Source organism: Dermacentor andersoni, chromosome 11 (genome assembly GCF_023375885.2).
Source record: "Dermacentor andersoni chromosome 11, qqDerAnde1_hic_scaffold, whole genome shotgun sequence".
Classification (NCBI taxonomy): Eukaryota; Metazoa; Arthropoda; class Arachnida; order Ixodida; family Ixodidae; genus Dermacentor; species Dermacentor andersoni.
The window spans coordinates 12,359,366-12,375,917 of record NC_092824.1 but is presented as its reverse complement, the minus strand read 5'-3'; the positions used below and the strand labels follow the sequence as shown (position 1 = coordinate 12,375,917).

Below are 16,552 nucleotides of genomic sequence, written 5' to 3'. Positions count from 1 at the left end.
AGCCTGAGAGAGGAGCCTGGTCGCCGCATGAAGTACTTCTCGGCCTCCGTATGCACCGGCATGCCATGAATTTCTGATGCCGCGCACAGGTTTTGAGGCCGCTTCGCTAGATGGCGCCGAGCGTTCTTAGGCATTGTGTGGGAAGGCCGAAAGTGTAAAGATGCGGCGGAAATTCACCAAGGACGGAAGCAAGGATTGCTGCTGCCTCCATTGTTCTCCACGCTGTATGTGAAGGGCATAGAAAAGCGGCTGGAAAATAGTGAATTAAGGTTTGATTTATCCTGCATGCGTAATGTACGAATGGTGCATCAGAAAGTTCCCGGACTGGTGTGTGCGGACGACATAGTGCTACTAGCGGACACCTCAAGAGATTTACATACACTTGCGAATGTGTGTGGCAACGCAGCGACCAATCTAAGCCTTAAATTTAGCACACATAAAACAGGACTGATTATATTTAATGAAGACACGATTAATTACGTGGTGTCAGTATAACGGCAAGTCTTACCCATAGTCAAGCAATATAAATACCCTGGCGAAGGAAAGATTTACTCAAACACCCATCAAGATAATCTAACAGTAAAGAGGTAGCCGAATGCAGCAATAACGAAACGTAGAACGTTTTGGGCCCGCATTAAATATGAGGTGGTGCGTTGAATCTGAAAAGGAGTAATAGTACTAGCGCTAATGTTCGGAAATGCAATTCTGTGCTTAAACCCGCATATCTTGTCGGGGTGTGAAGTTAAACAATGATCGCTAGGCCGGTTGGCTCTGAGAGCCCTCGGAAAAAAACAAAACAAATGTGGCAGTGCAGGGTGACATCGGTTGGGCTTTGCTTGAAGTCAGAGAAGTGCAGAGTAATTTAGTTTTGAAGAAAGAAAGGAACATGGATCAAAATATACGGGCAGCTAAAGTGCACAAGTATCTGTACCTGAAAAGCAGGGACACAGGATGGAGGAAGAAGTTAATACAGTTGGCAACGAACTACGGGGTAACTGAAAGTGTAAATAGACAACCAGGAGTCATCAAAATGAAAGTGAGCGAAACAGAAACAGTGAAGGCAAGGGGCAGAAGACCAGGACTCAAGAAGAAGAACACAAACTACAGGACCGGCGCCACTCGAGACTGGCAAGCTGAGACGGCGATCAGGTTGACGCACAACATGGCAGGATCGGTGGGAAAGCTTTGTTGAAAGAAAGGGCCCAATGTAGAAGAGATATGCTCAAGTAAAACTCTTGCTTGGGCTAGTTGGTTCATGCTTGAAGTATAAAAGGCAAGGCGCAGAAGACCAGGACTCAAGAAAAAGAACACAAACGACAGAATTACTGTAGTTTGTGTTCTTACAATTACTTACAAACGAAAGAAATCACTCGTTTGTGTTCTTCTTGAGTGCCGCGGTCTTCTGCGCCTTGCCTTTACTACTTCGAGCATGAATCAACTAGCCCAAGTAAGAGTTTTACTTGAGCATATTTCTTCTACATTGGGCCCTTTCTTTCAACAGAGACAGTGACTTGGAAGGAAAAATCTCTATGACAGCACGAAGGGACGTGCCTTGCTACTGACGGTCGAGCTGGTTGCTTAAGTACCAAAGCATATCGGAGCACATGTTCGCAACTATATATACGAGGGATGTGTATGCTGCAACAAATTGGGAGACCACTCAGCACATCCCAGTGGGATGCGAAGGGACTTACCCAGTCAGACCCGTATGGAACGTACACCTTCCAGAAGCGCTTGGATATAAAGTGGAGAGGTGCATCAACAGGTCAGCAGTCGAGATAAGCAAGAGGCGTTTAGGGCATTGGTTAAAAAAGCATGAAATGGATTGATATGACCGGATCCGTCACAGGTATAAGTAGCTGTAGAAGGTAGATAGAGACGTTCTGAGGAAGTGAAATAAGATTGAAAAGGTTTATGCAAAAATGCTCGAATGAAAAACATGTAGAGCATACCTGATTGACTCAAGCAGTCTGTACCTGATTGACTCAAGCAGTCTGGATTGCTATTTGTCGGCGCCCCGTTTCAAAGTGGATGCAAATAAATCATCATCATCGTCAAAGCGCGAAAGAGGAGTCTCGCTGCTGTGCAAGCCTTATACATAGCTCGTTTCGACGGTGACAATATATTATGTCGCTATATTCGTTCAATGCGCAATGCATTACCGCCGACAGTCATCGTAAGATAGGTTCCGCCGAATTTTTTTAGACTGCGCTATGTACGGGATCCGCCCACGAAAGACGTTAGAGGCTAGAAACTGACATACCCGATACAGAAATGTGGCGGCAAAACGGGCAAGCAAACAATGCCTTCAAAAATCAGTAGCTGTGGCAACACGTCCTCAAGGATGACAATTTTTTATGAAATTTGAGACTAAGGAACAGAGGGTACTTTGGATGACGCTGCATCCCTTTCTTTGTTTGCGGAGCACAGGGCCTCCCCGGGACCTTCACTTTTCAGAGCGGACGGAACGCAGCCTGAGGATCCTGTGGTATGCGGCCGACGGCAGGAACGAAGAATACAGGACGTACTTGGTAGCCGGTGCTTTTCAATCTCTCTCGCTTACGTTTACCATGCTGTCGAGGAGTATACTAGCGTAAATATACTGCAAGAGGCATCGGCACAAAATAGGTAACGCGATTCTAGAGCTGCAACTAGAGCCAGTTGGTGACACATTGTTTTCGATAACGCGCTGCTAAGCACGGGGATCGTTTAGTGTGTTGTGGCACCATGGGCCTGAGCACATGGGGGCTGGCCCCTCCCGCGTTTAACCGCGCGTGGCTCAGCCATGTCCAGGGAAAAGAGGATCCTGGGGGTTGAGCTGATGCTGAGTGTGTGGACCTTTAATGCCCCTCAGAGGAGGCAACACACCACTTTGGCCTCGGCTTCACGTAGGCGGCACCCCCGGGCTGCCCCACCTGGGTGAAATTGGTATTTGCCTTTTCCTGTCCTCCTCTCCGATTCTTGCCTTTCTCTCGCGCTTCCACTCTTTACTGTCTTCTCTTCACTTCTTTTTACTCCCGACATTCCACCTTTTGTGACCTAACCAACCTAGGTTATTCATACTGGGTTATAGTGGGCATGTACCGCTGGCGTGATCATAACTGAATATTTCAAGTCTTATCGCGTCCTCTAGTTAGGCGCCGTGGTGGGCAGCTGGCATGTCTGCCGCATACTATGGCATCATTAGGGTTGAAATTTTTCTGCACTCCCTGATAACTCCCTCAAAAGGGGGCACACCGATGCAACTTTCAAGTTCTTTATTCATCAGAAAGAAGCACTTCTCGGGTATCACGAGGTACACATTGAGCACGGAACAAAGACTGTCCGAATGATAGCCCCGTTTCTAGTATCGAAATGTTTGACAGACACCATAGGCCCGGGCTATCAAGTAACGAAGATGGTAAGCGGTGACCCCTTGCTGTAGGTTCGTGAAACGCTGCAACACGCCAAACTGACAAGCCTCTCTGCATTCGGGGACATTCCCATTCCCATAGGTCCGTGAGTACTGTACGTGTCATTTCGGAAAACAGCCTGCTCGAACTTAATGAAAGTGAACTGCTTGAAGTGTGGAAATATCAGAACATTGTAAATGTACGAAAAATTAAACTAAGGCGCGAAGACAAGGAAATCCCAACTAAGCACTTGATCATCACATTTGGAACCATCAATTTGCCCGAATACATTGAAAGTGGATATTGTAACATACGCGTACGACCGTACATCCCAAATCCGCGCCGTAAGCACGCCAACTTCCGAAAAGACCGTGACGAGGCTAACTCCTCGTGCGGCGGTGTAGCAATCATTGCAGACAAGTCTGTAGTTGTCGTCAAGTAGCATTACAGACACTCCTTGGGACAATGTCAGTTCCGGGAGTTCTTTTTAATAAATTGGCAACCGTTAGTTCTCTATATATACCCCCAAACTGCCATCTCAACTTAGATTTCTATAATATCATAAACCAGCTTGCGGGACGCTATACATACTCGTAGATGTCTTTAACGCTCACAACACCATGTGGCGAGATTCCCGTTCTGACGCGAGAGGTTGGCTGATAGAACATTTCCTTCTGACATATAGTGCATTTATATTTAATAGGAAAGAGCCGACCTATTACAATGTACCACTCATTCATCGCTAGACTTTGCAATTCGCTCTCCTTCTTTTCTGCCTGACCTGGAATAAAGTGTTATCAACAGTACTTTTGGAAATGACCATTTCCCTGTAATTTTAAATTTAAAAGCGTAGCATAATAACCCTCACCATATTCCTCAATGGAGATTAGGATTGGCTGAGTGGGAGCATATTAAAAATCAACTTATTTAACAAGCGGTTTTATAAACAGCTTTATTATAGGTGGTGATGTCGCATATTGTACCGCTTTCATTATTGATGCGGCAGAAAAGTACATCCCACAAACTAATGGCGATCCCCTTAAAATACGTGTTCCCTGGTGGAACGACGACTGCACAGATGCGCGAAAGAAGCAGAATAAAGCATGGGACATATTGCGCATATATTCGAATGCAGATAATCTCATTCAATTTAAAAACATTAAATCACAGGGAAGGCGGACACGGCGTCAGACAAAGAGAAAAACTTGGGTTAGGTTCGTCTCAGGTATAAATTCATACGCACAGGAGTCCAAAGTGTGGAATGGCGTAAGGAAGCTAAAGAGGCAAGACACACATCCGTTGCCTCGGTGAACAACGAAGGGAATACCTTAGAAGAGCAGGCAAGCTCAGTCTACTTCTCACAATCTTTCCTGAAGCACAAACAAATCGAACAATTTAAGGGGTTTGTTCGTAAATTCCAACAAAACGAGCCATGTAACAGTCATTTTGGTATTGCCGAGTTGAGGGCTGCATGCCTTGATTGCATACGAAAGCTCTGCACCGAGACCTGACAGAGTCATGTATGGCATGATTAAAAACTTAAAACACTGACACACAACTGGCATTACTCGCACTTTTCTACACTATTTGGTCTGCCGGATACCTACCATCCGCACGGAAAGAAGCGATTGTAGTCCCTGTTTTGAAGCAGGGTAAATACCCTTCCTCGGTGGCAAGTTACCGCCCCATAGCTTTCACAAGTTGCTTTTATTTATTTATTTATTTATTTATTCATTCATTTATTTATAAAGAGACCCACAGCCAATGACAAAACAGAGGAGGGGGGGAGAGTACAAGAAGAAGTACGTATGACATTTCTGCTCCTAGGCAGAGTTATAAGCTCAAAACCACCCAAAAATCAATGAAAGGAAAAGCCCTTAGCAATGCACATCTACAACATCAAAAAGAAAGCATTATTTGATGCAACACTCACAACATCACTTGGCAGTCTATTCCATTCCCTAATGGTTTTAGGAAAGACAGACATTCTGCACAATTCAGTCTTTATTATAATGGTGAACACGGTTGGATCTATAAGAAGGTTCTTGCACATGCTTTTCGCGATCACCCCGAACAGCTGAATAAGAAATAGCATGGACAGACGCAACATCTTTCGGCGCGTGTAGAGTAATTCCCAGTTGAGTGCTTGCTTCGTACGCGATGCACTGTACCGAGCACCGCGTGTGCCAGATACTGTAAGCGGGTCCCAAACCGTACACGCGTATTCCAGAATCGACTTGACATAAGTCTTGTACAGAATGTCTCGACATGACTGTTGAAAAGTGTTTGCATTTCGGCGAAGAAATCCCGAGGTTTTGCATACTTTAGCAGCTACATAATCGAGGTGACGGCGCCATTTCATTTCAGAAGTAAAACATGTGCCTAATATTTAAATTCGAATACCTGTTCCAGCACTACACTCCTAATAACATATGGTTGCATATCAGGGTTTTTCTTTCTTGTAAATTTTCTATGAACAGTTTTAGACAAATTCAAATTCCATTTGACGCACCACTTTGAGATGCTGTTCAAGGCTTCCTGAAACATCTCAGCATCACGGTCACAAGTGACTACGCTATAGAGGACCGCAGTCATCCGCAAATAACCGCATTTGAGACACTATTCCGTCGCTAATGTCATTCACGTACAGCAAGAACAATACCGGCACCAACACGGAGCCTTGTGAAACACTGGGCACAACTTGCACGCTCTGAGACTCAGAGACTCAATGCCATTCGCAACCACAAACTGCTGACGTAAACATAGGTAATCATTTACCCAAGGTATCACTTGAGGGCTAATATTGTAAAATGCCATTTTTGAATTAGTAAACAATGCGTCACGGTATCAAATGCCTTTTTGAAACCTAAAAACACACAGTCCACGCTAAGACGCCTGTCCAGTGCACCTGCCAGGTCATGCACAAATTCAGCCAACTGCGTGGTACTAGATAAGCCCTGTCGAAAACCGCGCTGACGAGGATTAAACAATGAATGTCCGTTGATATGTGCTACTATACTAGTATACAAAATATGTTGAAGTGTCTTGCACGCAAATGAAGTTAGTGATACTGAGCTATAATTTGACACGGTGCCACGAGGACCAGATATGTGAATTGGCACAATGCTTGCAATTTCCCAGCCATCTGGAAGGCAGGATCCGTCAAGCGATTTTTCAAAAATAATCTTCAAGCACGGTGCAACCGACTGAGCGCAAAGTCTATAAAATTTGTTTGGCAAGTCATCAGGACGCCCAGCCTTAGCAATCTTCAGATTCTGAAACAGAGACTCCATACCATTGATGCTAATAACAACATCATCCATAACACTCATCACTGGCTGGAAATTCAAGGTATTCGTATCATCATGTCTAATTGCACGGCTGAAAACAACTAAAATACGTATTAAAGAAGTCACCTTTTCTTACGCCATCATCAACAAAGCTGTTACCATACACAAGAGGTGGTGTTGTTACATTGCCTTGTCCATTTCTCTTTACACACTTCCAGAATTCCTTTGGATTGTCCTCTAATTTCGACTCCATTGCAATATCAAATGAATGCTTTGCAGCTGTCATGTAGCTTCAACCAATTCTCACGTGTCGGCTTTCCTTTAAATTTGCTGTAAACTAGTTTCCTTTTGCGGGTAAGACTGCGTAACTGCCGAGTAAACCAAGGTTTACTTTTACTTCTTTTCGTTAATCTCCATGCCAAAACAAAGCGCTGTCTCAGTTCAAACGTCTTCTCCTTAAATATCGACCATATTTCAATTATTCCAGCGTTGTCGGCATACGTTTCAAATACCGTCCGGTACTCATTCAACGCTTTATCTCGCTTTCATTTGTTTTTTCGTAGTTACGTACTCGTATGTTGGCTGTTCCAATGCTTCTTATATGTTCAACATTCCTTTCACAAAGCACAGCATTATGATCGCTTATCGCAGGTAGCACTTGAGTGGAGCGGGCGAATTCAGGTTGATTTACGAATAACAAACCTAAGTTATGATGCCCACGTGTCGGCTCCAAAACAGTTTGACGCAAAGCAAGAAATTCACCCAAGTTAATCAGTTCTTGAGTGGACCAACCCGAAAAAGAGTGGAAGTGAGGTTGATGACTCAAATGAGTATTAGACATATTGAAAATGTTTGCGCCGAGATACGAGGACAATGCCGAGAAAAGACAGTCTTTTCTCGGCATTGTCCTCGTGTCTCCGCGCAAACTTTCTCGGTATGCACTTCAACCAACTAGCCCAGCCAACCTACAATATTAGGCAAGTTGAAATCACCTCCAATTACCATGAAGTCTGTTTGAATTGCGTAAGCTGTGCAGGGTGACATGGGCTGGACAAGTTTTGAAGTGAGGGAAGCTCACAGTAAAATTGATTATGAAGAACGGCTGAGCAATATACAAGAAAGTAAATGGGCTGGGCGAGTGTTGAGGTATTTGTACAGCAAGAACATTGATTCACAGGGGAGGAAAAGAACTAGGAAGTTTACCAGCCGGTATGCGGCCTGTCCGGGTGAGCAACACAGCAACAAATAACGTCAAGCAGAAAGTCAGAGAGGTGAAATAATCTCATGGATGGCGGCAATGAAAAAGAAGCCTGCCATGAGTAACTACTTCAGAGGAAAAAACGAAATCAAGAAAGAAACAATTTATGATAACTCAAAAGGAAGTTAATTACTTTTTGAAGCGAGGTCAGGATGCCTTAGAAGTCGCACCTATAAAGCAGGATACAATAAGGAAGAAGAAGCATGTGCTTGCTGCGGTAAAGCTAGGGAAACAATGCAGCCGGTTTTATTTGAATGTGAAGATACCTGCCCACTGGTCGATTTAGGCACCACTGGCCTCCTTGAAGTCCCTGGCTTCAGCGAGGGCACGGGGAAAGTAAACATGTCCGCAATAGAGATTAGTAAGATTGGTAGAAGAAAAGTAGGGAAACGACAAAAAAACGGAGACGTATAAAAACAAAGTTCACAATAGGGGGTCAGAAAATTTGGTTATGGGAATTCATCGTGGAGTTTTTTTTTCTTTTTTACTTAGGTAGGACATTGCACAGTATAATAGCAAGAGCTTGGTGGTGCAACACACCGACCCGTTCCAAAGGGGACGCTCATAACATCCATCCGTCCGTCCGTCCGTCCGTCCGTCCGTCCGTCCGTCCGTCCGTCCGTCCGTCCGTCCGTCCGTCCGTCCATCCGTCCATCCGTCCGTCCATCCATCCATCCATCCATCCATCCATCCATCCATCCATCCATCCATCCATCCATCCATCCATCCATCCATCCATCCATCCATCCATCCATCCATCCATCCATCCATCCATCCATCCATCCATCCATCCATCCATCCATCCATCCATCCATCCATCCATCCATCCATCCATCCATCCATCCATCCATCCATCCATCCATCCATCCATCCATCCATCCATCCATCCATCCATCCATCCATCCATCCATCCATCCATCCATCCATCCATCCATCCATCCATCCATCCATCCATCCATCCATCCATCCATCCATCCATCCATCCATCCATCCATCCATCCATCCATCCATCCATCCATCCATCCATCCATCCATCCATCCATCCATCCATCCATCCATCCATCCATCCATCCATCCATCCATCCATCCATCCATCCATCCATCCATCCATCCATCCATCCATCCATCCATCCATCCATCCATCCATCCATCCATCCATCCATCCATCCATCCATCCATCCATCCATCCATCCATCCATCCATCCATCCATCCATCCATCCATCCATCCATCCATCCATCCATCCATCCATCCATCCATCCATCCATCCATCCATCCATCCATCCATCCATCCATCCATCCATCCATCCATCCATCCATCCATCCATCCATCCATCCATCCATCCATCCATCCATCCATCCATCCATCCATCCATCCATCCATCCATCCATCCATCCATCCATCCATCCATCCATCCATCCATCCATCCATCCATCCATCCATCCATCCATCCATCCATCCATCCATCCATCCATCCATCCATCCATCCATCCATCCATCCATCCATCCATCCATCCATCCATCCATCCATCCATCCATCCATCCATCCATCCATCCATCCATCCATCCATCCATCCATCCATCCATCCATCCATCCATCCATCCATCCATCCATCCATCCATCCATCCATCCATCCATCCATCCATCCATCCATCCATCCATCCATCCATCCATCCATCCATCCATCCATCCATCCATCCATCCATCCATCCATCCATCCATCCATCCATCCATCCATCCATCCATCCATCCATCCATCCATCCATCCATCCATCCATCCATCCATCCATCCATCCATCCATCCATCCATCCATCCATCCATCCATCCATCCATCCATCCATCCATCCATCCATCCATCCATCCATCCATCCATCCATCCATCCATCCATCCATCCATCCATCCATCCATCCATCCATCCATCCATCCATCCATCCATCCATCCATCCATCCATCCATCCATCCATCCATCCATCCATCCATCCATCCATCCATCCATCCATCCATCCATCCATCCATCCATCCATCCATCCATCCATCCATCCATCCATCCATCCATCCATCCATCCATCCATCCATCCATCCATCCATCCATCCATCCATCCATCCATCCATCCATCCATCCATCCATCCATCCATCCATCCATCCATCCATCCATCCATCCATCCATCCATCCATCCATCCATCCATCCATCCATCCATCCATCCATCCATCCATCCATCCATCCATCCATCCATCCATCCATCCATCCATCCATCCATCCATCCATCCATCCATCCATCCATCCATCCATCCATCCATCCATCCATCCATCCATCCATCCATCCATCCATCCATCCATCCATCCATCCATCCATCCATCCATCCATCCATCCATCCATCCATCCATCCATCCATCCATCCATCCATCCATCCATCCATCCATCCATCCATCCATCCATCCATCCATCCATCCATCCATCCATCCATCCATCCATCCATCCATCCATCCATCCATCCATCCATCCATCCATCCATCCATCCATCCATCCATCCATCCATCCATCCATCCATCCATCCATCCATCCATCCATCCATCCATCCATCCATCCATCCATCCATCCATCCATCCATCCATCCATCCTGTTCACCACCTAGGTATCCGCCTGGCCACCAGCGCTTTCAGAGCAAGGCCTACTGAAAGCTCATAAGTAGAATCGAATCAGTGGTCATTCCGTCATTCCGTCTGTAGAGATCATGAATCAGCTTCCAATGCTTCCTCAAAGCACACTCTAATCATGAACATCCATGTTCTCAAACCATTAACGATTTGACGTGTACTACAATTTGTCATATTCGAGCCACTGTGAGACAGCTCTTTTCACTGCGTGTGAGGGAGCTTAGCATTGAAATGGATGTACCACTCCTCGAACATCGCTTAATGCCTCCAGCTAAGCAGCTACCACTTTGGGAGCGGCAGATGACAGAATGTGACATACATTTTGTAAAAGTTAGAGTACGCACTAGGGCTCGTAATTGTAATATAATTACATGAACTCCACTCGAAGTACTCTTGCTCTGAATTGTACACCAGTGCACCAAATTCGCATGCTGGCGTATCTTACGCTGCGGTTGGTCCCTCTTTCTCTAAATCAGACATATTGAACCCTCATACAAGTATATTTAGTACAGATGCCTATGCAGCACCGCCTAAAGTAAAAAACATAAAGCAATTAAAACTAGAAAATACAATAATATTTACGGATTCCTTATGTGTCGTAAAAGCACTGATTTTCGTAAGAAAACTGAAAAAATCTCGTTTTTACTGAGCTTGACTTATACTTCTGCAATATTTATTCATTTCGTAGACAGGTGACAATATTCTGGGTTCCTGGCCATAGATGCATCGACGGTTATGTGCTAGCAGACCAAATGACACCGTCAATTACATCGTAAGCTATTAATCCTACCGTTGCTATTCCTACCACAGATCTCTAGCTTTTATTTTTTCGCGAAATAAACTACGAAGCCACTGGCAACGCTTGTGCAACTCCGAAACAAATAATAAGCTCCACTTGAACGAGCCGCAGTTAGGTTTCTGGCACTCCGCTACGAAAACACGATGAACTGATGTCCTATTCTGTCGTCTCAGAATAGAATACACATATGGCACCCACAGTCTTTTGCTGACTGGTGATGAACCACCAACCTGTGGTAGATGTGGTGGGTAGCTGACCGTCCTCCACGTCCTCCTGAAGTGCCGGAAAGCAGAAGCTGAGAGAGAGAAACGCTTGCCTCTAGCATACCGCTACTGTATTCCTTTCCGTCACGCTATGTTTCTTGGTGAAGAAGCGCTGTTTAACAGCCAAGCTGTCCTAGGTATCTTCAACGATGTGGCCTATCTTACTAGCCCAACAATTTAGTAGCGCATGATCTCTCCATAGGATGCCGCTGCGATAGTAGTTTCGTATAGCATATGCTTCCAGGCGCTTGTGTTCCAAAGGCTCTGTTTAGGCAATAGTGCTTCTTGCGAATTTTTACATCTGGCATATTTTGTATATCGTATCATTCTTTCGCAATGCATTTTTTATGTTCATAGCACACCTCATCAGTCATTGCCATAATATTACTGCATGTAGAACTTACGCGCATTACAGCGTCTATTTCTAGGCCCATTTACAGCCACGTCTCAGATTTCAATACTCCACCGCGAACTCACTAAATCTGGCATGGCGCTTTTTGGCCAAGCCTGCCCCTTGCAACCCTAAGCAACACGCATTCATTCATTCATTATGCATAGACATCAAATTGAAATTGGACGGAAACACACACTGCATAAAGCGCTCTGTGTGGTTTGTGTTTCTATCCAAACTTATCCCTGTGCGTACCAGCGCGTTATTGAAAGCAGTGTTTCTTGCGTCTGTTGCAGCATATTTCTCTAACATAAGACCAAGTTTAATGCCATACTGACCATCCGAACAGTCGGTCACTTTTGAGTTTAAGAATGACTCAATTAGAGCGAATGCGATAATTATAATGACGTCGTCCTTTTATGACGGCGCAGTTTGGGGAATATTTAAGTACTTTTCGAGCATACATACCATGCATTATTGAAAAAAAAAGGGGCGCTATAACGTAAAACTATTCCAAACTTTTCTATTCCAATTCTGCAATCAGGCCTCCACGATTGGCCAAACATTTTTTTTTACCACTCTCCCTTCACGTCTCTGTCACGCGACGTCACGAAAACCGCGATAGCTCCCCATCTGATATGACGTACACACACTGATCATGCATGGCTTGACCGAATAAAAGAAAAACAGTTCTTTCTGATTCGACGCCTTTCCGCCATTAGCCCTCGGCTATTGGTCAAAAGTTTCGGGGCTGCACCCACTTCACCTGCCTGTCACGCGACGTCACAAAACCGCGAAAACTCACCGCGTCAAAGTGACGTGTGCGCGTTAAAAATGCATTAATATGTCAAAGAAAACGGAATTTTCTTCTGAGTAGCCGCAGGCTACCCCGATCTGAATGGAATAAAAGATGGCTGCCGACGATCGCTCATGCACTGGCTACTCGCACCTGCCTGAGAGCATGGGTTTATCTGCGCATAATCAAACTTTTTGCGTGGCCGTGTTACGTTTTCGGGCACTTTCGGCACGTTTAAGACTTCGTTTTGCCAACTCTTCTTTGCTGAAGGTCTCTTTTAGCGTAATTCTTAAGCTTCCGTTGCATGACGCCGCGATTTTCAACCAGCCACCGCAAGCGAAGTAAAGGAAAGCTAACCAATCGCAGGCGCCTGCACCACCCTCTTCATCCGGTTATCGATTTTCAGCGCAGTCGCTCGGCCCCATCGAATCCCTCTCCACTTGAGTGTGCTCCGCGCCTCTTGCCAGCCAATTAGATGAAACAAGCCGCTCAATGTAGGTAACGTTATTCGTTTTTCAAGCAAACAAAAGTGGCCTCCTATGAACGAGGAGAGCGTTTGATTGGTCTGACATCCCTGCGGGTGACCGCCCGATGCTTGCGTCGGCGGTTACGCAAATTTAACGTCGGGAGATTGCAATAAAAACATATTGGAATAGTTTTAAGTTATAAGGCCTAAGCAATTGAGGATAAATTAACAAGTGCGCCCGTCACACGTGTTATTGTAACTCAGGGTTTGATGCAGAGAATAGGGCAGATTCAAAATATCAAGCATGATTATCAAATTGCAGCAAAAGCCATCCGCTGTCTTGCCGAAGGCACAGCAAAACGAAATTGCTCGCTCGACAGCATAGCTACACGCATAGCTGCTGCTTGCGCCCATGTTCTGTGGTGCCCTCCGACTGCTGCTCGCTGCTATGTTCGTAGCAGGGGTTTCGTGGCAACATCAGCGACAAGCTAGGAATCCTTTTTCGCGTAATAGGCACAACAACATCAGCGAATAAAGTAAAGAATTGCGCGGGAACCAATGACCGTAGTTATCAACGTGAGCGAACAGCTCCGGACGAACGAACGAGCGAGCGCGCGAGTAAAACGAAAGAACTTACGCATGCCGAGTCCTGCTATCGGCCAGTCGCCAAAAGGGGCGAAAGGGGCAAGGAAATTACTACCGAAAAGTTGCATTAAAAAGTAACGTGTGCTAGACAGTGGCCGACGCAAACAACGTTTTCTCAGTCATTGTCTCGTGACTGTTTGTTTGCTGCGCCGTCTAGAAACCTGCTTACATGAGGTATACATAAATTATTTATGTGTAATTATTTAGGCCATAAGCGTTCTTAATTCAAAGTCTATATTAGATTTAAAAAATTTACCACGTCAGCTTCGTTTAAAGGAGCGTTCGTGGGGCAACGCTTGTTATATGCCAGGCAAAAAATTGTTCATGAATGTGAACGCCATTTTTATCTAAATGAGTGCAACGATTTTTTGTTTGACCTTTATGTGAAGGCCTGGCTGTTCTGTATACAACGCACTTAAATCTTTTTAAGCGCTTTCAGCACTATAGCTGCTCAAAAAGTTAATTTGGCAAGCGTAATAAAAGAACTGTGCAAGGAACATCTACGACGATTGTCAATGCAAGCGAATAGTCCCAACTTACGAGCGAACAGACAGACGAACGCACGAACGAGCAATCGAGGGCGAACAAGCAAACGAGCGTTTCTCTACCATTCCACGAGGGGGATGGCGGTGGGTGGAGAGCAGGGCCTGGCGAGCGAAAACATTCAGGCGTCACAAAGCTCGCGCACGAAAATTACCCCATCCCACCCTCCTTCCCCACCGCCGTTAGCTTTCGCGATATCACGGTCCCTTTCCCTCGGCGCGTTTGTATCGCGCGGCCTACCACCGGCTAAGACGAACCGCTACCAGCGACCGCCGCCAACTGCAGCGCAAACGTGCAGATGGAATACTTATCTTTAAGGTCCAGCCATCTCAGCAAAATACATCAGCGCTGGTGTTCCAGAGAAAACACATAGGTTCGCTCCTCTTTCAACGGAATTGGCGGTAACGCGAAAGTGATACGTGTATGCTAAGAAGCGGTGGCAGCTTCGTTGCACATTGAGAAACACAAGTACACACATGTGCATCGTTATAAATTACAGTTGCGCGTTTAGAAATACAACTGTCTAAAATGTGCAATCTTTTATTAATTACAGTTTCGATCGAAGGGCGAAGAAATGAAAGCAATAGCAAGCACGCGAAGCCCGTAATGCTGCCCGGCATAAATATGGGCCGGAGGCGTCATATCCGACGGGACGATTAGTGCGCTTCGGTTTAGGATTAGAGCTTCGGAGGCGTCGCGCCTTCGCCCCCCCCCCCCCCCCACACACACACACACACTTGAGCCGACATGCGCGCCACCGAACGGTGACGGTTGTTGCAGCACCGACTGAATTTTAGCAGCAAGACCGAGCAGTTCACAGTCCAAAGGGATGTATAAAAGGGCGCCTAACCAGTTTTTATCCAAGTGGAAAAATGCGTTTGAAGTTAAAATAGGCTATTTCAGAACCAATTTTCATGCAGAAAGCTGCTGCGGCCACCAAGGCCGGCAGACGAGCGCAGCAGACGAGCCTATAGTTATTGTTATTATTATTATAGTCGGGGTGAGAGAGAGAGACGGCGGCAAGGCGCGCGTCACCTCGCCGGCGTCGCCGCACCCGCTCGCGGAGCGGGGCGACGCCCTCTCCCCTCACGCAACAGCGTTGCGCCATCGAGGCACGCTCGTGACGTGGCGTCGCCGCCAATCGGAATTTAGGTTCCGTTTCGCTGCTACAGACTCTGGCTTTTTCGCTCAGTGGGCCATTCGGTGCTTTCGCACGCAATAAATACCGTTACATTCACAGCCGCTCAGTGGGAGCGTGCTGCCTGGCAGGCAAAATCTGCGAGCGTTGCGGGTGCCCCACTTCGCCTCCTGACGCCATACGAAGCAACAAAAAAAAAGAAACAAAGGAAGTGTATTACGTGGCGTCCTTAAAAGACAGGTCGAGGACGTTTTCCAATGGTGCGTCATTTGCGCAGGTTGCCACTTTCTGTCGCCTGTGACAACACAAAGGGCAATATTGCACGCATGCCCCTACTGTTTATCCATGTACGCACGATGCTTGAAATTGAGTGGACCCACGAATATTCATCGCAGGTAAATTCCTCGTTAATTCACACCTTCGACGAGGGTTTGGAACAAGTCTCGCCACCGCAGTCGTCTGTACTCAACGGATCCAAAGAGAGAGAATTCCATCTTTCCGGGCTTCTCCCCGGATCGACGTATCTAGTTTGCGTTCAAGAAAACACAACCGACGGCTTCGGTGAAGCGGCCTGTGCGAACTTCAGCACTAGGCCTTCCAGTAAGTGCCCGAGTCAAGTGCACCGATCTGAAGTCGGTCGCAATGAAGGTGTGTCCAGTAAAGGTTGCAAGAGCGACAAATAACTTCCAATGTCTAATGAAAGCGGTATAGTTATAATAAAATATCGACAGATATAACGTAAACCTTACTGTTAAATGACCCTTCCACAATACCACGCGAGCGAGATTTAAAAAGCCAAGAATATTCTAAAACCAAAGACCGGTGCAGATGCTGACTGGAAAGCCCCGCACTAGCTGGCCTTGACGGCGGGAATTTTCACGGCGTTCTCTCAGGTCTGGTTAACTTTGCT

At 46.2% G+C, this 16,552-nt stretch overlaps 1 protein-coding gene across 1 annotated transcript in view; it reads left to right on the top strand.

Annotated features, from left to right (window-relative positions):
• LOC126517673 (cell adhesion molecule DSCAML1-like) overlaps positions 1–16,325 on the top strand; it is a 47,257-nt gene extending 30,932 nt beyond the window's left edge. The window contains exons 5-6 of the mRNA XM_072285541.1: positions 2,431–2,531; positions 16,038–16,325. Of these exons, the coding sequence (XP_072141642.1) occupies positions 2,431–2,531; positions 16,038–16,325 (389 nt within the window). The remainder of the gene's footprint in view (positions 1–2,430; positions 2,532–16,037) is intronic.
• Positions 16,326–16,552: the final 227 nt, after the last annotated feature.